Source organism: Pleurodeles waltl, chromosome 10 (genome assembly GCF_031143425.1).
Source record: "Pleurodeles waltl isolate 20211129_DDA chromosome 10, aPleWal1.hap1.20221129, whole genome shotgun sequence".
Classification (NCBI taxonomy): domain Eukaryota; kingdom Metazoa; phylum Chordata; class Amphibia; order Caudata; family Salamandridae; genus Pleurodeles; species Pleurodeles waltl.
This window is the reverse complement of record NC_090449.1, coordinates 846,978,325-847,003,529: the sequence shown is the minus strand read 5'-3', so window position 1 is coordinate 847,003,529 and position 25,205 is coordinate 846,978,325. Positions and strand designations below refer to the sequence as shown.

General features: G+C 44.1%; 1 protein-coding gene across 1 annotated transcript in view; it reads left to right on the top strand.

Annotated features, from left to right (window-relative positions):
- LOC138261947 (macrophage mannose receptor 1-like) overlaps window positions 1–25,205 on the top strand; it is a 683,716-nt gene that overhangs the window by 405,546 nt on the left and 252,965 nt on the right. Inside the window, exon 20 of the mRNA XM_069211540.1 lies at window positions 24,787–24,929. Coding sequence (XP_069067641.1) covers window positions 24,787–24,929 — 143 coding nt within the window. The remainder of the gene's footprint in view (window positions 1–24,786; window positions 24,930–25,205) is intronic.

The window sequence follows — 25,205 nt, the reverse complement described above, 5'->3', positions numbered from 1 at the left end:
TAACCCAAATGAATGTGCCACAGAACAATAAATAAAGTAAGATGATAACGAGTTAGGAAGAAGTCTACTAATCACGTTAAATAGTTTAAAATGTAAAGAGTTGGAGAAGTGTTCACATGATGCTGGTTAAAAATGAATGGAATTCGGGATTCCGTTTGCCTTTTTGATGCTCAGAGCCTTCAATCCAAAATTTTAGGTGTTTCTTAGTTTGTGACTTTCTTCTTTTAAATCTCTTTTTCAATAATTAAAACACATCTCATCCCTCTTTCTACATCTTTGCTGACTGTGTCAATACCCTCAGATGTCACACAAAAGTATATACATTGAAAATCCTGCTTAGTTTGGTTCGTATATGAAGACAAGTGGTGAACATGGGAATTATGAATCGCTTATCCGTATACATTCTTGTACAGTGTACACTGCAGTGCAAAGGTTGTAGTTGTAATCAACTCCACCCGTCTGATCATTTTTGACATATTTCAAACTGCTAGTCTTTTTTTTTTTAAATATGTTTTTTATTGAGTCAAATACAAGAACATTAACTTAACACTGCCAGAACAGAGATATGCAGTTGTGAATATATATGCATAAGGAGTATTGTACTTATAAATGCATTTTAAACATGTACATGAATTAAGCATATACAGCAATTTAGTATCAAAGACTCCAAGTTTGAATAGAGAAAGAAGAAAGAGGGAGGGAGAGGGAGAAGAGCTATAGGGATGGAAAAGGGAATCAAGTGATAGCCATGTGAAGAGAGAGGTAATAGACATTAGTTACAGCGAATGTAAGATGAAATAGGTATATATGAGAAGAAAAACAGGAAATATATTGCCATTTTTTTAAAAAGGAGGAGAAAAATCCATTTTCTTTGCAGTGCGTGAGAGATAGTTACTTAATGGCAACCATAGCTGATGAAGTTTGAGGAAAGTTCCTGTTGAATCAAGCTTGTAGCTGTCAAGTCTATGATGATAACAAACAGAATTCCACCACTGTCTGAGAGTAATGTTCTCCGAAGATTTCCAGTTAGAAGTAATAATAGAGATTACAATAGAAAGCAAAAGGTCCACCAGTTTTCCAAGAGGGCTGAATGAACTCCAGATATCGTGTATGCCACCCAAAAACAGTAATTCATATGACATTGGTAAGGAGGTCTGAGCTATTGCTGAAATGCAAGACCATATTGAGGACCAAAAAGTAGATAGGGGTGAACAGGAAAAAAACATGTGAACGTCAGTACCCTGCTGAGTGTGGCAGCGCCAACAATTGTCATTTTGTGCTAGTTTGAGTTTGTAAAGGCGTACAGAAGTGTAGAAAAGTCTATTATAAAAAAAATATAGGGTCTGTGTGAGGCTTGCAGTGCGTGCAGTGGAATGTATCTTATACCATATTCTATCCAATAAAGAAGTTTGCCAAACAACACCAAGATCTGATTCCCACAAAGTCTCAATAGGTGATTTGAGTCTAGGTGAAACAGACGTTCTTAAAAGTTTATAAATTCCAGCTGCCCTAGGATAACAAGAAGTTACAATCGGGTGTGGAGATGATGCAAGAGAAGAATGATTATGATGTATAAGTTTATTGAGGGCCTCTTGGACTAGAGTAGAAAGAATGATATATTGGGATTTCATGTGAATAGGGAGATTATAAATTGCTGAGAGAGTAGTAAAAGGGGTGATAGAGTCTTTTTGATTTAATTGGGAAATGAGAAGAATACCTTTACTCATCCAAGCCTCCCAACACAAGGTTTTAACTTGTTTCCTAAGCGAACTATTGTGCCAAATAGGACTGTTAAAGAATTGATTAATGGGGGTAAGATGCGAAATAAAAAAAGGTTTCAGTAAGTTGACTGAATGGGAGATAGTGCTGGGCAACCAGAATTTTGGAGGGTTAGACATAAATATAATGGGGGTCATTACGACCCTGACGGTCAGAGACTGCCAGGGGTAATGTGGTGTCCGTACCGCCAACAGGCTGGCGGTACGGAGACCCGTATTACGACCGCGGTGGTAGCGCCGTGGTCGCACCGCCGGGGCCGGCGGTTTCCCGCCGTTTTAGCCCCGGCGGTGATAATCCGCCAGGGCAGAGCTGCAAGCAGCGCTGCCCTGGGGATTATGACTCCCCTACCGCCAGCCTGTTTCTGGCGGTTTGCACCGCCAGGAAGAGGCTGGCGGTAAGGGGAGTCCTGGGGCCCCTGGGGGCCCCTGCACTGCCCATGCCACTGGCATGGGCAGTGCAGGGGCCCCCTAAGAGGGCCCCTGCCGCTTTTCACTGTCTGCATAGCAGACAGTGAAAAGCGCAACGGGTGCTACTGCACCCGTCGCACGGCCGCAACACCGCCGGCTCCATTAGGAGCCGGCTCCTATGTTGCGGCCTCATCCCCGCTGGGCTGGCGTGCATAAACTAGGTTTGCGCCCGCCGGCCCAGCGGGGATGTTGTAATGGGGTCTGCGGGAGTGCGGCCGCATTGGTGGCCGCCGCCCGCCAAGCTTGTAATGACCCCCAATGTGTTTATGGGAAAAGGGAGAAATAAATGTTTCTTCCAAAGAGAACCATAGCTTTTTAGGGGCATCATTGAGTGTAGATAAATAGGGATGTATTTGCTTAATGCCAAAAGATTTGTGATAAGTTATAAAGTCAGGGATATTAACTCCACCTTGTACTTTAGGAAGTTTTAATTTCGAGAGAGAGATTCAAGGTTGTTTACCGTTCCACAGGAACTTGGATAGAATTTTATCAATTGAACTGGAAAAAAGTTTAGGTATCTTAATAGGAAGCATCATAAGGAAGAAGTTAATGATAGGGAGAAGCATCATCTTAATGATGTCCAAGCGGCACCACCACGTGAGATATAACGGAGACCATTTCTGTGTGAGATCTACAAGCTTTGCAGATAAGATTTCTAAATTAGTCCTTAACGTATCCTTGAGAGTAGTGCAGTACCATACCCCCAGGCATTTAATCTTAGAAGAATTCCAAGATAATCCTGCATCAAGGAATACAGAGCCAGTGCAATGAGCATTAAGTGGTAAGACCACTTTTTTGTCTATATTAAATTTATAGCCAGATACATCAGAATATAAGTTGAGCTCATGCAGGAATGCAGGAAGAGAAGTGTCAGGGTGAGACATGAACAAAAGAATATCACCAGCATATGCCATAAATTTGATGTGTGCATTATTAATTTGAAACCCCGTAAATTGTTCAGACGTTTTTAATTGGTATAGAAAAGGTTTGAGAGTCAAAATAAATAGTAAAGGAGATAATGGGCATCCCTGACGAGTACCCCTTTTAAGAGGGAAAAAAGGAGATTGGATACCATTTGTTATAACCGAGGAACATGGTGAGGAATAAAGAATGGATATAAAATGTCGAATTTAGTACATAGTCCATGCCATTCCAATGCTTTCGACAAGAAACCCCAGTAGACCCCATCAAAGGCCTTTTCCGCATCCAAAGATAAAGCTGCCAGAGGAATCTTAAGTTTAGATGCCTTGTTAATAATATTTTAAAAAGTACGGGAATTATCTGCTACATTTCTATTAGGGATAAAACCAGATTGATGAGAATCAAGAAGGTCAGGTATATATGGGAGTAAACGGAGAGCTAAAACTTTGGCATAGAGTTTACAATCAGTATTAATTAAAGATATGGGACTATAATTTTTACAGACAGTCGCATCCAGATCTTTTTTGGGAATAAGGCAAATCATGGCCTCCATAAATGAGCCAGATGCAGAACCTGACATTATACAATTATTAAGTAATTTAAAGAGTTTGGGGAAAAGAGACTTAGCAAACTGAATAAAGAATTCTACTGTGAAGCCATCTGGACCTGGAGCCTTACCCTTGGGGAGAGATTGTAAAGCTGTATATAGTTCGGTAAGTTGTAGGGGTTGGTCTAAAGATGAGAGGTCAATCTTCAATGGGTCTCTTGGTTTGAGACTAGAGAAATATCAGTTGAGAGATTCAACTGTTAGTATGTGTTCTGGAGTGTACAGGTCCTTATAGTAAGAAGTGTAACATGATGATCTTTATCTCTAAAGTGTTTAACACCATTGTTATCTGTGATAGATTTAATAGTTGTTTTTTCTTTTCTTTGTTTCAAATATCGAGCTAGAAGTGAACCAGCTTTATTGTTACCACCATAATATCTGGCATTTATTTTCAGGAGGGTGCCGCATGCTTGTTCAGTGGTATATTGGTTAAACTCCATTTTAGCTGAGACTAGTGCTTCAAGATGTGATTTACTAGTTTTGTGAGTATAGTATTCATGTTCTAGGGACTTTATATTTTTAAGGATGGAAGTCGATTTTTGTTGAGCAGACTTTTATTGAGTGAGCGTAACTTATGAGGAAACCCCTAGAGGCTGCTTTGAATGCATCCCACACAAAGTGAAATGATAGTTGATCACTATCGTTGATGTGAAAGGATTCTTCTATAAACTTACTGTAGGAAGCGATAAAAGTAGCATCTGAAAGTAGTGTTATTAAATCTCCATGAAGATGTTTTAGAACCATTAAGAAAAAGATCAAGGTCAGTAATCACAGGTGCGTGATCTGAGATCAACATAGCACCGATTTCAGAGTTGACCATATATTGCAATAAACCTTTACTCAGAAAGATATAATCAAGCCTAGAATGGGACTGGTGGGTAGGAGAATAAAAAGAGTATTCCAAGAGGTCGGGATTGCATACTCTCCAGGAATCAGAGAGAGAATGCTGTAAAATAAAGTTTTTAAAAGCTTTGTGGGAGGCATGTGGAATGAAACGTGACTTGGAACGTCTGTCCAAAAATGGATCGAGAATTTGGTTGCAGTCACCACCTATTAGTAAATAGTTTGAGGAATGTTCAGAGACAATATGTGAAAGATTCTTCCAAAAATTTGGATCTGGATGTGTGGGGCCGTATATATTTAGGATAGTAAGAGAAATATTGTCAATTGTAAATGTAACAAGTACCCAGCGACCTTCTGTATCTTGATGCTGTGAAATTATGGTAGGTTTGAGAGATTTATGACAGAGTATAAGTACCCCATTTTTGTTTGTGATGGAAGGGGAGTAGAAAATGTCCCCCACCCATTGTCTTTTAAGCTTAATTGCCTCACAGTCGTTGAGGTGAGTCTCTTGCAACAAAGCAATGTGGCATTTCAAACAAGCTAGGTGAGATAAGACACGCTGACGTTTAATGGGGTGTTTAAGCCCCTTAACATTCCAAGTAACAGTTCTAAGTTGCATAACAAGAAGTATTAATAAACAACTGCTGTAACAAGGAAAAAACTAGGCATATCAATTTTGCAAAAGCAAAGAAATGGAAAAGAAACAAGATAGTAAAGAAAAAGTAAAGGAGGAAGATGACCTCCAGAAGTTGTATATACATGGATGTAGCAATACAGGGACTAAAGTCCACGAAAGCTAAAGAAAACAAGATAGAAAGTGAATACCCCGAAAGGTAGAGGGACAGTGTAGAACCTCAAAAGACAGGCAAGAGTGGCTTCAGCACAAGAAAAGTGATATTAGATATTAAAACATATAAAGGCGAGTTTCATGGAAGAAAAAAAAAACATACAAATGAAAAATGATCCATTCAGGAGACCAAATAACGTAATAACTACAGTAAAGGACTGTGACATGAAAAACAATAAAAATCAAAGCTTACCAGTGGAACTTGTAGGAGAACAGTTTGGATGGTGAGAAAGGGATACGGGTGGGAAAGGAACATGAGGATTGCACAAAGAATATATATATATAAGAAAATAAGAAGATGCAAAGAAGGAAAACCATGGATATAAATATTAAACATAACCATTACTATTAAACTGTCCAGAGAAAAAAAAAAGAAAGGACATTAAAGACAAATTAAATTATATCTTCAAGTAATTGCAGATGCTCCTAGTTCCATTGCTTCCGTTTTGTGTTGGTTAATAAACGTTTGTAGTGCTGAAGGTTCCTCAAACGAGTAAAATTTGTCCTTGAATGTAATTTTGAAAAGGCATGGGTGAAGAAGACCAAATCGAATATTCAAGGATTTGAGTTGTGGACGTAAGTCCAAAAACTGTTTGCGATGTACAGCTGTAGCAGGAGAGAAGTCATGTGTGAAAAACACTTTATGACCTGACCAGAGCAAAGAGCCCATCTTTTTGGCTTCCGAGAGTACTTGCATCAAGTCAGTAAATTGGAGAAAGAGAATAATAATTCCTCTAGGATGTGCATGAGGGCCAGTTGAAGTCTGTGGACCTAAACGATGTGCCCATTGGATAGAGAGGGGAGAGGTAGGAGGCAAGCGAAGAATTGAAGGTATTGCTTTTTTGAAGGAATGCAATCATGTTAGAGCCTTCCGAACCTTCTGAAATCCCAAAAAGGTGAAGATTCTTTCTCCTATTTCTGTTTTCTAAGTTTTCAGTAAGCCTTTTGAGTTGAGCTATGTCTTTAGATATCTGAGGATTGACAGCGTTACACTCTTCAAGGTTACTGACTCTCTGTTCCAGAGTACCAATTCGTTGTTCGTGTTGGGACCATTGCTCCTCAATACGTTGCAAAGAGGCATTAGTGTCCATCATAAAGGGCTTTAGTGCACGCAATTCCTCCATGACATCATCTAGAGTAAGATGTGTAGGTGATTTTGAGGGAGAATCAAGGTCTTTTTTGGGCGCTTGACGGAGGAGGTGTTAGATGTTTGTTTCACAATTGCGCCAGCAGCATGAGATGAAGAGGCGCTATCCTTTAAAAAGACTGCAGCACTATCCATTGTTAAAGCTGATGGTAGGAAAGATTTAGTTATATGTGTGCGCACCACTCGAAGAGGATTATTAGACTTGGAGAAAGATGATGACTGGCAACTCTGAGAATTATGTGGTCTCCCCATAAAAGCCAGCAGCAATTTGGTAATAGGAAGCCAGCAATGTGAGATGTTGATGAAATTATATTACGATGAGAAGCTGCTGCCAGAAGTTTCCAACAACAGAGCAAAATATAATAAAAAATATATAAATAGAAAATCCTAAATTATTCTCTCATAACAGGCATGTCAGAATACCACAAGAGCAAAGCACTTTACTGCACATAGTCAAACAATTGGTGACTAGTTTTAAGGGAACCTTCTGAAAAGGAAAAAATCCCCTCCGTCAAAGGAAAGCATTTACCATGTTATGAAGAGCAATTTGAAAGAGCTCCTTGACAAGAGCTGCCAGTGAATACTGAAAGTTGAAAACCTCAGCTAAATGTGTTTGAAGAGAGAGGTCAAAAGCTCAGCTGGCTGTCAGAAGGTCATAAATATTCCATTGCAGAGGAAACTAGATTTGTAGAATTACATCCAGGCAAGCAGTTAAAAGTCAAATAGAAACACCCACACATGAAGTCTCTGAAATGACTTCAAACCTCATGCCTCTGTAAGATAAAGGCATATTTATGCAGAGCAGTGCTCCAGTGCGCAAAAATGCGGAAGAAATTAATCATTTTGATGTGAAAACATCTCCTTCTTTCTAGGAAGTGCTGAAGCCTCACGGAGCTCTAAAGAGCAGCGGCCATCTTGCATGACCTCCAGCCAAGCCCCCCTCAAACTGCTAGTCTGACTAATGAAACAAGGAAACCCAGAGTAGCAGAATCAGTCTCATTGAGTGGCTAATTAACAGAGATGTTCAAGTATCCAGTTCCTAAACACATTAACCTTTTTAGTAGTCTTGTCTGTGAGCAGGTGTTTCTGATCTCACAGATTTAGTGAATGCCGAAGTAGCTGTCAACCACAGCGATGGCAACAGTGAGGAAATAGTTGTTTCTCTCTGGTGTGACTTCACTGTAGGTGAATTAATTTCTGTGTATTGTCGTGGAGCAGTAACATCACACTGTAAACTTAAACGGTAAACTTTGCACTTGTATAGCGCACTACTCACCCGTTAGGGTCTCAAGGCGCTGTACTCATACCGCTATGGAACCCCTCCTGGCTTTTCCATATGAGGTGCCTACTCCTGGGAACCCCCGGTGTGAAGCCAGGCATCCAAGCACTGTTGGGGCCGTTGTGGAGATTAAGTAAACTATTGCCCAGAGTTGCAGAGTGGGACCCATTAATTAGATTAGGCACCGAGGCGAGAATTATCTGGTCCAAGGGAATTGAGCCCAAGACCTGCCGAAGCAGGACTTGAACCCTGGTCTTGAGCCAGATCTCTGCTTCAGGGTCTGCCACTCTAACCATTGTGCCACATTTCTCCACTACGGTAAAGCAGGCCTCACCTCACTTAGTTTTACTGTTAATCTCATAGACATGGTTTCAAAGATTTCCTAATTAGACTGCTTGACTATTAAATAAAAGAGGGTTATTTTTCAAAATTGAAGCCTCAGAGAAGGTGGTAAATGTTCGTACGAAGCCCCTTAGAATCGGGAATTATGGGGGTCATTCAGACCCCGGCGGGCGGCGGGAGCCGCCCGCCTGGAGGGAACCGCCATATGGCCGCTCCGCGGTCGAAAGACCGCGGAGGCCATTCTGGCTTTCCCGCTGGGCAAGCGAAAACCCCTTCCCACGAGGAAGCCGGCTCCGAATGGAGTCGGCGGAGTGGGAAGGTGCGACGGGTGCAGTTGCACCCGTCGCGAATTCCAGTGTCTGCTGAGCAGACACTGGAATTCAAAGTGGGGCCCTCTTATGGGGGCCCCTGCAGTGCCCATGCCATTGGCATGGGCACTGCAGGGGCCCCCAGGGGCCCCATGACACCCCTCACCGCCATCCTGTTCCTGGCGGTCGGAACCGCCAGGAACAGGATGGCGGTGAGGGGGTCGGAATCCCCCATGGCGGCGCAGCAAGCTGCGCCGCCATGGGGGATTCCCAGGGCAGCGGAAAACCGGCGGGAGACCGCCGGTTTTCCTGGTCTGACCGCGGCCAAACCGCCGCGGTCAGAATGCCCTGCGGGGCACCGCCACCCTGTTGGCGACCGCCGGGGTCGGAATGACCCCCTATGTATGGAATTGTTCGTGGTAAATCCATGGCCACACAGTTATTCCCTATTTCAAGGGGTATACCTTTTATAAGTAGGAATTCAGTGTGAAGATTATTTCTGGGAATCAAAATGCCAACCACCCAGACCCAGAGCATACAGCAAGCACTGTCTGGAAAGCAGACAGGGAGGAGGGATAACCAAAAACAATGGTCCATCACCCCCATATGGAAGACCCAGACATACGCCCCACCAGACTGGCCACAACAGAGCAGACCAGAAAGAAAATCCAATTGGTAGCACACCATTCCCACAGAGCACATCCCACCAGGTGAAAAGACAGGCATACGAAGGGGATGGAGCAATGCCCCAAAAATAAACCCTTGTCCAAAGACACACCTAGGAAGAATCCCGAACTCACAGCAGATGAGGCTGGGACATTGACCATCAGGCTACAGGTGACCCCCAAAAATCTAGGGGGAACCAACAGCCCATGGCATTCAAAGGCAGTGTCCCATGCCCGCGCTAACCAGGTCTTACCATCCTAAGCTGCTGAAAGCAGACAACATCAGGTGGCGCCCAAGAGGCACAGCTGATGGCTCCAACGGACCCAATGGCCTGGAAGAGCCCCAGGCCCCAGCCATAAGCACCACAAGGGGGGACGAAGAGAAGGTCCCATTTCAGAGGGGCAATCCGGGACTGCGGCCACTATGCCATGGAGAAGACCAATACACAAAAGGAGAGAAATGGCTGTGGACCTACCTGGAAAATAACATGCACCTCACTGTGCGAGTAACAGAGGTCATGGCTATCATACCATAGACAACCTCTGAAACCCCAGGGAAGAAAAGGAGGGAAAAAGAGCAGACATAAGAACAGAACCCCCACCCTGCACCATGAGGCTCCAAGAACCGCAACAGTCGATGGCTGGAAAATCAGTGCAGTAAACACCGCAACAAACATAATTGAAACAAAACTGGTGACTGGAGAAAATGGCAGCACTACACTTGTCTGCGAGTGAAAGATAGCAGCCTGCGAGGGAGAAGATGGGAACATCAATAGATGTACTAGGAACAGAACCCACACCCCTCTGTGTGAGGACCTGAGAACGTGACCACCCTTAGGACACTGCCAAAAAGCGAATGATAGCGAAACCCTGTCCTGTCAGAACACCAAGCCGACAAAAGGTTATCATGAAAGAGAAATTAGGAACCACAGCAAAAGAAAATGTGACACCAACAGACATAGGCCCTCATTCTGACCTTGGCGGTCGGCGGAGAGGCGGCGGTCGGACCGCGAACAGACCGGCGGTATTAAAAATGGCATTCTGACCGCGGCGGTCACCGCCGCGACCGACCGCCACTTCCCCACTCCGACAGCCACGGCGGTCATGACCGACGGGCTGGAGTCTGCGCACTCCTGTCCGGCGGTCGACCCAAGACCGCCAACGCTATCATGACCCTGCTTACCGCCGCGGTTTCTTGCGTTCGGGAACCGCCATGCGAACCATGGCGGTAGGCACTATCGGGGCCAGGGAATTCCTTCCCTGGCACTGATAGGGGTCTCCCCCACCCCCCACTGCCCCCCCGAGTCCTCCCCCCACACCCTCCACCCCCCTGCCACCCCCAGAGGTGGTACGAACCCCCTCCCCACCCCCACCCCGACATGCACATACATGCACCCCGACATGCACACACCCCCAACATGCACATATACACACCCCCTACACACACACATACACAACGGGGACACATACCCGCACACATACATGCCGACATGCGCACCCGCCGAACTACACACATTGCCCATAGGCACAGCAGCAATCCCCGCCCGCATGCACGCACTCACACACCCCCTCTACACACTCACACGCACACCCCCATGCACGCACACATCACACAACACCCCCCCACCCCCTCCCCTCACGGACGATCAACTTACCTTGTGCGTTGGTCCTCCGGGAGGCGACGGGAGCCATAGGGACGTGACCGCCAACAGAAGACCGCCACACAGAAATGTGGGTCATAATTCTGGGGGTGGTGTTCTGCTGGCGTGGCGGTGGAGGTTGACCAGTCTCCACTTTCCCGCCGACCGCCAGTGTGGCTGCTGGCGGTATTCCGGCGGAACGCTCCCAGCGGTCGGAATACGCGCAGCGGCATACCGCCGCGGTCGGCGGTCTTTACCGCGGCGGTAACTCGGCGGTCTTGCGAAAAGACCGCCAAGGTCAGAATGAGGGCCATATTGTCCTAACAAAAGGTGGGGTAGTTCTACAGAGACACCTGGAACAGAACCCTCACCCCTCAGTGTGAGGATCTGTGACCATGATAACTACGCCAAAAAGAGGGTAATGTCTACAGATGTCTACAGACATGCCTTGAATAGAAGCCATACTTCTCAGATGTGAGGCAATAAAGTCTGGAATAGAATGTAAAGATGGAGCACCACTACAGACACACCAAAAATAGAACCTGCACCTTTCAGCCTGAGGGTCTGTGACCGTAACTGCCCTTCCACGGACAAATCAGCCACAAGGACCCACGTGGCAAAAGGCTGAGATACGGACTTGATCAATGCCGGTCACCGGGCACCATGACATCAAACCGCGACAGCCACCAGAATGTCAGCATGGCCCACATAGCAAGAAAATATACATTCTGCCAAGCGGTACTTACCCCAGGAACAACGGAAAGGCAAAACTCTGGTGAATGCCAGTTGCTGAGTCGAAAAGCGTACTTCCGGCACATGCTCGGCAACAACTGTGTCCCAAGGTGGAAGTCAGGCAAGCTCCTAGCTTCCTGCTTCCTCTGCACCGTTCCCAGCTGCCCAGCTAGCCAGGAGACGTGTAAACCAGACTGATTGTGAAAGGTGAAACAAGCCTATTGATATACATGGAGTATCACTCTCATCGTCCAGAGTGAGAGTCAGTGGCAGTGACCATTAGGCTTCAGGTGACTCCCCACGGAAAGGAAGGAAATGTCATCAGGCACACAAGGTAAAGAAACCTCACCTCCCTGTGTGAGAATCTGTACACTCCCGGGTAAAGAATCTTCACCTCCCAGTGTGAGGATCTGTACACACCTAGGAAAAGAAGCCTTACCACTCAGTCTGCAGATCTGTCACCTTGACCAGTGAGCCACAGGGGATGTCACACCAGTAAACAAGGGCTCGCCCTGCAGCCAATGGGACGCATACACCGGCGCTACCCCAGTAAGCCCAGCAGACTGGGGTGTAGCGCACCGGAACAGCAGTCGTCCAAGCCCAGCAGGGATGATATCCTCACTTCCTCGTCCTGTCAGAAGACAGAAAAAAGAACAGGCGGAATGCTGGGTAAGTACAGCTTATGTATGACCAGAAGGGAGGGGGTGAGGAGGGGATAGCCCAACATTCCTCATGTTCCTTTTTTCTGTTATGGAGATAGTTATTTTGACATAAGGATGAATGGGACAAGGACTAGAGTGACCTCGGGGTAATAATCTATGTCAATAACATTGGTCTACATAACGAAATACAATTATGCTTTTTACATTTTTTTGACTTTTGTTTGTAATTTTCCAATACATTTTATGTGTAAGGTATATATTAGGGCAAGGTAATAAATCATGAGTTTGAAGTATGACTAATTTGGCTTTCCATGCCATTTTGTGTTTTAGTGGCAATATTTCTTCCTCTTCCATCAAACACATAGGGGGTTATTCTAACTTTGGAGGAGTGTTAATCCGTCCCAAAAGTGACGGTAAAGTGACGGATATACCACCAGCCGTATTACGAGTTCCATAGGATATAATGGACTCGTAATACGGCTGGTGGTAAATCCGTCACTTTTCCGTCACTTTTGGGACGGATTAACACCTCCTCCAAAGTTAGAATAACCCCCATAATCTTTGTGCCACAAAAAAAATATAAATGTGTAATGTCTCTATCATGCCAGTACCCTATTTAAATTGTAGATAGTATGTAAAACTGACATTTATCTGTTCGTAACTTGTGGTATTATATAATTGTGCACTTGAGTCTCTTAAATTCAGTAGTGTTAGTTATTGTGATGTCATTGGGATTAAGGTAACTGATATCACTTCCTGGGAGGACTCATTGTCATATCATATTATGTCACTTTCAGTGATGTCATTGGATCAAGGGAATGTTATGTGATTCTACTTCTCCTATCCCTGGCATTTTTGGGAATTGAGACCCATGAATGAAAGCTGCATTCTCATCCCAACCCCCGATGCTTAGTACAATATTTCTTCCTCCTGTTCTAATAAACAATTTCAATTATCAAGCAATGAACCCTAATTGGGAACGTCCCAAGATACTCCACAGAATTGGTCCTCTTCTGTCACTTCTACTTTACTTTGATAATATGAAGAAAAAACCTTTGTCTTTTTTGTGAGGAAGCAGTTCTGTTAGCACCAAGCCTAGGCCTGGAGCTCCTCCATTTGCTCAGCCTCATTCATGGTTTCTCTTTGAATTACAAAAGCAAGGGGAATGAAGGGAGCGAGGAGCTCTGACAGGAAAACACAAGTCATTTGTCATTTTAAAGTAATAGAAAATCACATGTAAGAATTTAGGGCCAGATGTAGGAAGCCAAAAAATTGCGAGTTATTGCGACTCGCAATTTCTGACCCGCAAAATGGTATCCAACAAGAAAAAGCGACTTCATTTTGAGACTCGCAAATGAAGTCGCACCGCAGATTGCGAGTCCGCTGTTAGCGAGGTCGCTTTTTGCGACCTCGCTAAAAACGGACTCGCAAAGTGCGAGTGGGTGTCGCAAATTGAGACTGTGCCGCAAATTGCTTGCAGGTGCAGCAAAACAGTTTGAAAAACACTTCCTGGCTCTTGCTGATGACATCAGAGCCAGGAAGTCATTAAATACACCTGGGAGGAGGGAGGACCACACCCTTTTCCAACTGCTGAGCAACCACCTGGAGGAACAGCAGCAACAATGGAAGACTCAGGCAGTGCAGGCAGGAAGAGAAAATTTAAGTTCTCTGAAAAGGAACTTGAGGTGCTGACAGAGGAATGCTGCCAGCACCATGACCAGCTGTTTGGAAGGGCTGCCCTCAGTGTTCCAGACACGGAGAAGAGGAGAATCTGGCAAGACATCCAGGAGAGGGTCAACGCCATAGGGGTGAGCCACCAAAGTATAGATGAAATTAAAAAACGGTGGTATGACCTGCGCTCCAGGACAAAGGAGAGGGTGGCAGAGCGCCTCAGGGAGATGAGGGGCACAGGAGGAGGCCCATCCACCGTCCCACCACCCACAGCCATGGAGGAACTGGTGGAACAGACCCTTGAGCCTGAGGCAGTTGCAGGAATGGGAGTACTGGACACGTCAGCGCCAGGAACATCTAAAAGTGAGTACCATGAAACATGCATCTACACCCATAAATGCTATACCCCCACCCACCCAGTACACAGCAGCATGCACAACCAAACTAGCTCCATTCAAGACTTGCAACCACCAGAATAGTGCATTATGGGCAATGTAGTACAGTAGTCAGCTTATAGGGAAATGTTTATTAGGAGGCATACAACAGATGTTAGATACTGACAGTGTGTTCCCTATGTCCCACAGGTCTCCCACAAGACACCCCCACCAGCCACACCGTCCAGGGTGCAGAAAGCAGCCAACAGGCAGCGCAGGAGTCTGAAGCAGGCACTACAGGGCCCAGCACCACACCACCACAGTTCCCTCCAGCTGAACAAATGGACATGGTGGAAATAGACACAGCACCTGGTCCCAGCCACAGTGTCAGACAGCAGGACCCTGAAACACCACTGTGTCACAGACGCAGACTCCATGTCCAAGCAGTGTCCCAGGAGGATGTAGGTGACTCGTCCATATCTGCAGCTGAGGCAGCCCTCATATCTGGTCAGCGCCTGCAAACAAGGCAGATGAGAATCATTTCTGGGGCAATGCAACGGATGGTGCATAATTTCACCAATGGGCTGGCACAAGTGAACACACAGTTCACACGTTTGAACGATAATGTCAGTGACCTTGCCCTCTCCATATGGCAACTGGTGACAGAACTAGTGTCAGAGAGACAGAGTGCAATGCGCCGCGAGCGGCAACTGGTACACAGATTGGACCGCATGGCTGCATCCATCGTCCGTCTCGCAGTCAACACCACAGGGCTGTCACGCCGCACTGTGAGCTTGCAGGTGGACTTGGGCCACTTTGCAGGGGATGTGGCTCGGGTACTGGGTCGCATTAGCCATGCTGTGGACATGCTGGAGGCTCGACAGGTGGCTAGGGGCACGACAGAGACACCTCAGGATAGGGAGGAGGGGTCCACCATCAGCAGCACATCTGCCACAGACACACGTGTCTTGAAGAGTGGCAGTGCACGTCAGGGGTCTGCTGACACACCTAGCACTAGCCATGTTGGGCGTCCCAGGCGGAGCTGTTAGGCCCATGCTCTGCCGGACACATGAGGCACATGAAGTGAATGTGCCCTCATTGCAGGTGGACATTTACAGCCCCTTAACAAACGTTCACTTCTTCACTTATTAGGTTCACGTATTAAAAAGTATTGTTTGATCCACTTCACAACTGGGCTCTTTGTGTGTGACATAAGTGTGTGTGGTGACAGTTACCACGTTCCTTCCAAAGTATTGGTTTGCAATGTGGTCCCGTCTCCGTCTGCCTTGATTTGCAATGCTTCTATCCCCAGGATGGCGATGTGGTAGCTCTTGCTTGTCATCCTCCGGATCTGGGTCTTCAGGGGTGAGATGTAGCCCACGTCTGGTGGCAATGTTGTGCAGTATAGCGCATGCGCCAACTATCTTGAATGCTGATATTGGGGCATACTGGAGCGCACCTCCACTTCTGTGGAGGCATCTGAATCTCGCCTTTAACAGTCCAAAGGTCCTCTCTATGACATTTCTGGTCCTCCTATGTGCACTGTTATATCGCCTCTCATTTTCATTGCTGGTTGTTAGGTACGGGGTAAGTATCCATGGTCTTAGCGCATATGCACTGTCACCTGTTTGGCAAAATGAACAATGTTAGCAGGGCATGGATGGTTTCTACAGTGACCTGTGTGTATGTCTTCAGGGTGTCTGCAGCAATACCTAATAGATATCCATCTCCAAATTCCCCACGTTCTAGGCATTGGTGTATCCCACTGTGCCTGAAAATGTAGGAGTCATGTGTACTCCCTGGAAATTTGGCTACCATGTCAGTGATGACATAATGTGCGTCACATACCACCTGGATGTTCAGTGAGTGGGTACACTTCCGATTGCGGAACAGATATTCCAGATTTGCAGGAAGGCATATTTGTATATGTGTCCCGTCTACACACCCTATTACATGGGGGAAGTTGGCAATTCTGTAGAATTCCAACTTGGTGCTGTTGATTTCTGCCTCATTCCTGGGTAGGTATATGTATCTGGACATGTTTGTGAGTATGGCATCTAAGAAACATATGAAGAACCGTGAGAGTGCACTTTGAGATACCCCACCTGTCACTGCAATGACCCCCTGATAGCTACCCGAGACCAAGAGGTGCAGTGAGCATAGCACTTGCACATGTGTGGGGATGGCACTGCCACGCACAGTCTGTCGTTGAAGCTGTGGATTGAGTAGATCTATTAATTCTTATATTGCTGCACTGCTGAGTCTGTATTTATCATATATCTCCTCCTCAGTTTGTTGGAAAAGTGTCTGCCTGGTTCTGTATATCCTCTCCTGTCTCTGGCTCCTCCTCCTCCTCTGCTGGGCGGAGTGGACTCTCCTCCTCCTTGCTATCACATATATTTCAGCCATCTTGAGTAACCCAGATGCCTTCTGGGTCTCCTTCCATACTTTGGTTATGGTTACCACCTGCTCTGAGTTAGTGGTAATTTGGGTGTGCAAAATGGTCTTTTTGCGACTAGTCGCAATTTGCGAGTGCCTTTTTAATAGGGTTTGCGACTCGCAAATTGCGTCTCCCTATTTGCGAGTCGCACAATGGGGTCGCTGAATTTGCAAGTTGGTAATTGCACACGTCGCAATTTGCGATTCGGAAATGGGGTTTTTGCATCCCATTTCCGATTTTGCGGGGTCGCAAATTGCGATTTGGGCCATTTGCGACTCGCAAATTTTTGCTACATCTGGCCCTTAGTGAGCTAGAAGCAACTATCATAGATTTTTGTCAAGGTCGTTCAGTTATAACAGGCAGTGTGCAGTTGTCCTCCCTCGGCTCAGTAAATGTTCCAATAGAAGCCCAGCTCTATCCCTGCTGTTCGGTTGTGTGTAGAACGTTCCTGATTGCTGAGACAAATATAAGAAACCGCTGGTCCTGCATGCCAGACTCCCTGTTGTCCGAACCCAACTATCACAGATGGGTCAGCAGTCTGACCTGTTTACCTCTGGAAAAAGTACGGGACTATGCCTTGTGTTGTCTAATATTTTGGTCTTGTGGGAGAAAAAAGTGTTCAAAGGTCTTTGAGACTTAGAAGCACCAAGACCTATGAAGAGTTTGTAAAAAAAAAACAGAATCTACGGTGGACACATCGTAAGCTTAGTGTCCTAAGTGTGTCTTCTGCCTGCCTTGATTTACTTGGTGTATAGGAGAAGCAAGAACTTACACATAAAAATCTGATTTATTTGCATTAATTAAATGCCTCAAACTAAGAAGTACAGATCTGTGAGCCAGTATAGTATACAAATTAAATAACTCTGACAACTTCTGATTCCATTGCAAGGCCTAGTACACTTCTTACATTGATTCGGTTAAGATGCAACCTTGCTATTGTGCTACAGAATCATTCCCAAGTTAGTGCATTTTTTAGTTTTATCAACTTCTCCACCACAATGACCGACTCGCAATTTGTATCTGCAGTCATGGAACACTGGCATGGTCTCAGTTTGCCAACTGTTCCAGAGAGATAACGCCCGGTATTGAGAATCGAGTAAAAGAAGTGCAACACATGCATGCCACTGATTGTCACTGTATTCACAAGGTCTAACCCAGCATCTCTAACTGAGTGGCAGTAAAGGCTAGTAACAATCTGTTTGCAAATGTCTCTTTGAAAAGTCCTATAAAGAAAAGAAGCATGAATCACTAAGTTGATTGGTCTTGGATGTCAAGAAGGGAGCAGCATGGAAAGAAATTAAAGTAGAATCTAAGAGCACACCCAGCTTTTTGTAGTTTTGATTGCTTGTCTTTAGCCCAGCATTTGCAGTCGCAATCCTGATTCAGCACATCAGCTACATTCTATACACTAGGCAGGCCAGGTATACAATTAGATATGAGGTTGAGAAATCTATTGATTTCTGTGGTTCTATTTTCATCAAAATCTAAGGGAGTCTTTAGACACTAGTCAGCAGACTGCCAAGGCCAGAGATTCTCTCAGAGTTCCTGCTTCTGCCCAGCCTGTGGCAAGGCAAATTGCCCCTTCTACTGCATTGTCTGCCCATTTCTGGCAAAATTGCTTCTGCCAACAGAGGGGAAGCACTTGAGTCAGAAATAAATGACATGTGGGCCTCCATATTGTGGTAGTCCACTCTTCATTTTTTATGTTTTTCATAAACAAACCCTCAGATCATGAGGTTACTTCTGAGAAATAAAATAATAAAGGTACTAAGCTCCGTGCACATGAAGCTATTACTGGTTTTCAATCTCTTGATACACGATGCCTCGAATAATATACACAGATCGGAAAACTCTGTGTCATAACACGCACCCCAGAGATGGACGGTATTCCAATCAGGAACATCTGAAGGACTTTGGGGTCTGTAATATTCCTTAGAAGTACAGTGGTGTTGTCATTTTTCCCCGTGTGTCGTGTCTTTTATTTCTTCCCTCGGCCTTCCCTCATGTGTCTGACGCTTCGTGCGGGGGTTTTGGAATGTTGGGGGAAGGGAGGGGGGGAGAACGATGGTTGGGGGCATTCATGTGAGGAAATCAATAAAGAAGGAGATGTTTACCTCACTTTTCGTCTCCTCATCATTGCACAAGGAAATTTTGGCGACGAGGAACGGGATCAAGTAGCAAAAATTAATTCAACAAGGTGTAGGCTGTGTTCACCGTTCTAGACAGGCTTATCCAGTGCATTCTTCGAGTTTAAGTCATGTGAAGAGCCCGAGGTGTGTCAGCTCTTATCCACTCAGGCATCTGAATTCTTGCCAGCAAGTTATGACCTCTTGACCCTGACATTCTGGCTTCTGAGAGGACTTTGTGAGCTAAACTGTGAGTGATTAACCCTTTACATGCCCTGAATTAACTAATGTGCTATACCTGAAACTGCCACAGGAGGGAGCCAGATCCTAAATAGTGATATTTATATTTAAACAAAGGCATTGTACAATCTAAACTTGAGGAGTTAAACAATTTGATAGATCATTACCTATAAATTATAAATAAAACCCCAGAAAATTAACATTATAATGGCTGACATAATGAATGTAGTGGCAATGCCAAGTACCTTTTTAGATGTTCCAGGACCCCCGGCAGAAAGCTGGACACAATGGATCAAATGTTTTGAAAAACATTTGGAGGCTATTGATGGATCCAAGTATGATCCAGCCAGAAAACAATCCATGATGTATAACTGTCTGGGGGTAGAAGGAAGAAGGTTGTTTGATCACATAGCTCCTGTTAAGAAAGAGGAGGAGGAAGATCAAGAATGGGATGTGTTCACTGAAGCCAAGGCAAGAATGAAAAACTACTTTGATACAACTATGAGCGTTTATACGGAAAGATATAGGGCCTGATTACAACATTGGAGGTGGTGTTAATCCGTCCCAAATGTGACGGATATACCACCAGCCATATTACGAGTTCCATAGGATATAATGGACTCGTAATATGGCTGGTGGCATATCCGCCACTTTTGGGACGGATTAACACCTTCCTCCAATGTTGTAATCAGGCCCATAATTTCTATTACCGTTACCAAGCTTCAGGAGACTCAATTGAGTCATATGTCGCAACCTTGAGGATGTTAGCTACAACATGCTCATTCAGAGACATGGATGAGATGATCCGCAATCAGGTAGTTATGCGCACCACTTGTATTAAAGCACAAGAAAGACTGTTGTGCCATCGCAACCCCAGGCTGGAGAAGGTGGTATCAACCATTAAAAGTATGGAAATATCTGCAAAGGGAATAAAATTGTTGTGCAAACCTGATAACCATTCAGCAGATATCAATCTGATCCGCAAGGAAAGTGAATCATCTACAAGTCAAGTAAGGAAAAGCAATAAGAAAAGCAGTTCAAATTCAAGCAGCAACAAGATGACATGTTATTGTTGCGGATCCAGTACCCATTTAGCATCCAGCAGAGGATGTCCTGCCATCGGCAAAACTTGCAAAGGATGTGGAAAGGTTGGACACTTCCTTAAAGTTTGCAAGTCTTCTCATGTGAAGAAAGTCTTCAAGGTGGAAGAATATAAAACAGACGAAGACTCAGACGACAATGAAATGATGGAGAATTTAGTGTTGCTTGTGGCCATCATCAGTAAGGAAGACTTATATAATCAACCCAAATGCAACATCCATGTAAATGGGGAGAGTGTGGAAATGCTAGTTGATACTGGATCCAGAATTACTATCTTGTCAAAGAACACTTATGAGACCTTAGGATGTAAAGCACCGCTACAGGTTAGCAAGATTGTTCCAGGAGCCTATGGAGGTCACAAAATAAAGCTAGAAGGAGTATTTAATGCTGATCTGAAGTTCTAGGACAAAAGTACATCCTCAAAGGTGTTAGTGGTTGACTACAATGTCAACATTCTTGGTTGGTTGGAGCAACAGAGCCTGAGGATGTTGATCAACCCATGTCAACCACCCTACGTGTTCAGTATTCAAAAAGACAGTTTGGAAAACATTCTTGAGGAATACAAGGAAGTACTTAGTGGAAAACTGGGATGCCTAAAGAATTTCAAACATAAAATAATTTTGAAGGAAGACGTGCAACCTGTGGAACAACGTGTAAGAAACATAGCTTTGTCTGCCCGCTCTGAGGTCAAGGCTATTCTAAAGAATTGGTGTGATGAGGGAATAATAGAACCCATCAATGCGTCCGAGTGGTTGTCGCCCGTGGTCCTGGCTAAGAAAAGGAATGGCTCAATCTGTTTATGCATTGACCTTTGCCAACTCAACAATTACGTGGTAGCTGATTTTCAACCATTGCCTCTGATAAATGAGATGGTGATGACTTTGGATCAAGGAAAGTTCTTCACTACTCTGGACTTCAGTGCAGCTTATCATCAAGTTCAGTTGGAGGAAGGTTCAAAGAGTTACACAGCGTTCATCACTCCTGAAGGAGCTTACCAATTCTGTAGATTACCTTTTGGGCTGTGTTCGGCATCTGTGGTCTTCCAACGAGTAATGAATCAACTTTTTTCAAAGATGGAAGGTCATTTCAGGATGACATACTAGTCTACAGTAAAAAAGAGGAAGAACACCTGTCTATTTAAAAAAAAGTTTTACAGAGAATTCAAGACAGTGGTCTAACGCTTCAAAAAGACAAATGTAAATTTTTCAAAGGAACAGTAGAGTACCTTGGGCACCTAATTGATGAACAAGGTGTTCGACCAAAGCCATCCCTAATATCTGCAATTTCAAACTCACCAACCCCAAGTAACAAGGAAGAACTTGCATCATTTTTAGGAATGTGTGAATTTCACTCTAAATTCATACAGAATTATGCTACAAAAGTGGAACCACTTCGTAAGCTAACAAAGAAGGATGCAGAGTTCCTACGGGGTGAGACATGTGAAGAAAGCATGAAAAACATAAAAAAAGAACTTCAGCTAGCACCTTCCTTGCAGTCTTTCAGTGAAAAACTACAGAGCATAGTAACCACTGATGCTAGTCAGGTTGGACTGGGGGCGGTTCTATGCCAGAGAGTGGCTAAAGAGGAAAAAAGTATTGCTTTTGCTTCACGAAAACTGAGGGTAGCGGAGTCAAAATATTCAGTAATTGAACGTGAGCTTTTAGCCTGTGTCTGGGCTGTTACAAAGTTTAAAAGTTTTCTTTGGGGAAAAGAGTTCATTTTTGCGTACTGATCACAAACCATTAGTTAGCATCCTAGATGGAAAAAGGTTTGAGTAAACCTACTCCAAGAATAGCAAAGCTTGTGTGTAAATTTCAAGAGTACCAATTCAGAACAGAGCATATTAGTGGCAAAGCGAATGTTACTGCTGACTACTTGTCACGTGCACCATGTATTAGTGAAACTGATTGTGAAGAAAACGAGTATGAGGATGTTTGTTTAATAGTGAAGAGCCCCATAGTGCTATTACAAAATAAGAATGGGAGGAGGCCACTAGAAATGACAATGTATTTACAGAAATGAAAAGGTACATAATGGAAGGCTGGCCGAGTGAAAAGCAATTGAATGAAACATTGCAACCATATTCGAAAATGAAAGATGACGTTACCATCGTTGATGAGGTCTTCCTCAGAGGTGAAACCCTTATTGCACCAATGTGTCATTGAGAGGGAGGTAGGTGGCCCTAGCACATGAAGGTCATGTAGGAATGACAGGAACTAAACAAAAATTTAGGGAAAGATATTGGTGGCCAGCCATGGATCGTGACGTTGACATATTTGTCAGCCAATGTTCCGTATGTGCTAAAGCGGACAAAACCATGTCTGCTCACCATTGTCCAATGTTATCTGTTGAGTTACCCGAAGGCCTGTGGATAAAAATCGGAATCGATTTTATCGGGTCAATGAATGTTCTTCCCCTAAAAATGCGTTATGCCATTGTTAATATTGACTACTTTAGTAAATGGATTGAAGTAAAGTTTGTGTCACAACCCACCACGTCTGAGGTGACGACATTCCTGAAGGAGGTGTTTTGTAAGGAGGGCTTTCCACGTCAGCTGGTTTCAGACAATGGAGTGCAATTCCTGTCACAAGAAATGACCAAGTTCCTGAAAGTAAATAATATAGAACATATACGGTCATCCTTATACCACCCCCAAAGTAATGGGCAGGTTGAGCGGGCCAATCGTTTAGTCTAAGGAACTATTCAAATGGCATTAAGGTCTCACATTCCTATTGAAGCAGCTCTGAGGATTAGACTATGGTCGTATCGCACCGCTCCACACAACACCACAGGCAGAACACCCTTTGAGTTGCTCAGGGGTAGAGTGGCCATCACACAATTGCAGCTGTACTGGTCAGTGGCATGGAAGAATTGGGAGACAAAGATCTTAAAGGAAAAGGAGATTGAGATGAGGAAGCTAGTTGACCAACGTCAAAAACGCATGCGTAGCAACTATAATGCTAGAAATGCAGTCAAGGAAATGAATGTGAGTGCTGGTGATTTGGTGAGAGTGAGATATCGGAAGAAAGGAGTTAATATGAGCACATACAGTGAGGCAAGGCGGGTGGTTAAAACTAAGGGCACAGCTGTCTTGTTAGATAATGGTCAATGGTGGAATGGATCGAATGTGGTCAGCGTTAAGTTACCAGAACCAGGCAAGGACCATGAAGTTGTTCATAATAGTTTGCCTGAATACAGCCAACCTGCAAACCACAGTGAACAGTGTAGAACAAGCCATGAAAATGCTGCAAAAAGTAACCCTTCCAGCATGTCTTCAACTACAGTTGTAACCAGTCTAAAGGGCACTGCAACGACCAAAAGAGCTATTGTACCACCTGTCAGATTCAAAGATTATGTACTGAATTAAGCGTTGATAAAAGGAAAAAGATGTAATGTACCATAGAAGTACAGTGGTGGTCATTTTTCGCTGTGTCTTTAATTTCTTCCCTCGGCCTTCCCTCATGTGTCTGTGTGCGCGGCTGACGCTGCGCGCAGGGGTTTTGGAATGTTGGGGGAGGGAGAGGGGGAGAACGACGGTTGGGGGCATTCCTGTGAGGGAATCAATAAAGAAGGAGATGTTTACCTCACTTTCCGTCTCCTCATCATTACACGACCCTGGGCCAAACATTTTTTTTGGTGGGGGTCTTTATGATTGAGATTCAGCTCTTTCATGCCCAGTTTGGCTAGGTCACTGACAATGCACATCTCACCCCTCCAAGTTCTAAATGTGTTTACATCTAATATTCAGGGTTGGTGACGTGTGTTTTTAATATTGTAACAGGGCAGCGACTCACTAATATTATTGCAAAATCATATCATGTGAGGTCCTGTTTTGATCTAAAAGAAACATTTTTGTGGATGTAGCAAGAAATATAAACACAACATTTGTCTGCAAAATATCTGTAATAGACTCTCACACATCACCCACATTAAAAATGAATTAAAGGAAAACGGTATTTAAAACAATCCGTTTAATAATTATTTAAAGTAATTAGGGCAAGATTTTGCAAAACAAAGCTGGCTCTATCAGGATGAACCCTGAATGGCTGGGGCCCTGGGCCAAAGCCCAATTTACCCATGCCATAAAACGTCTTAGCTTCCAACTCATCAAGAGTGGTGGAATGAGCCAGCAGTCGTCAATCAGCAATTCCCCTTCTAATAAATGATGCAGTAGATGCCAGGCCAATTTAAGACAGACCTTCTGATTCATCGATCTATGAATGTCCCCCTAATACCTTACCTAGAAATATTATTTCATCCACACAGCATCTTGTACTCTATTTTTCAGAAATCTACGGCGGTAAAAAATGTGGAAAGTGTTTTTTTTTTTTTTTTTTTTTTTTTAAATAAAATAGATTTAGTAAGTAATCAGTGTATTGAGGAACTAAGACAAAAATGTATTTGTAACTATTATTGCACGATATTGTAGAGCACGCCCATGAAGAACAAGAAGGTATTTGGATCACTTTCACTCGAGCAAAGCTGAATTAAGAAAATATATGTCATGCTAACTGAAAATGATTTGGCCATGCATAGAAATTCAGAAAACGACATCATGATACATGCCACAATGTCAATGTTTATATTGCTTGCAGGACTATGGAATGATATAAATTGTGGCTATCAATATCCATCTATTTGTGAAAGGCACAACAGCTCTGTTAATTCAACATTTGCTCCAACAAGTCCTCAGCCTTTGGGCGGGTGTCCTTCCAGCTGGCTTTCGCACAAAAAAAAGGTAAGCGTGAAGCATACAGTTGTATTTTATAAATCCAAATGATGTGAGATTTAATGAAGTTCAATGGCTGCTTTAACTGAAGATTTAAATGTACTGCTTAATTTCCTCTGTTTTAATATATATAAAAAATTAAGCGTGAAGCATACAGCTGTATTTTATAAATCCAAATGACGTGAGATTTAATGAAGTTCAACAGCTGCTTTAACTGAAGATTTAAATGTAGTGCTTCATTTTCTCTGTTTTAATATATGTAAAAAAGTATACAGTTTGTTTAAA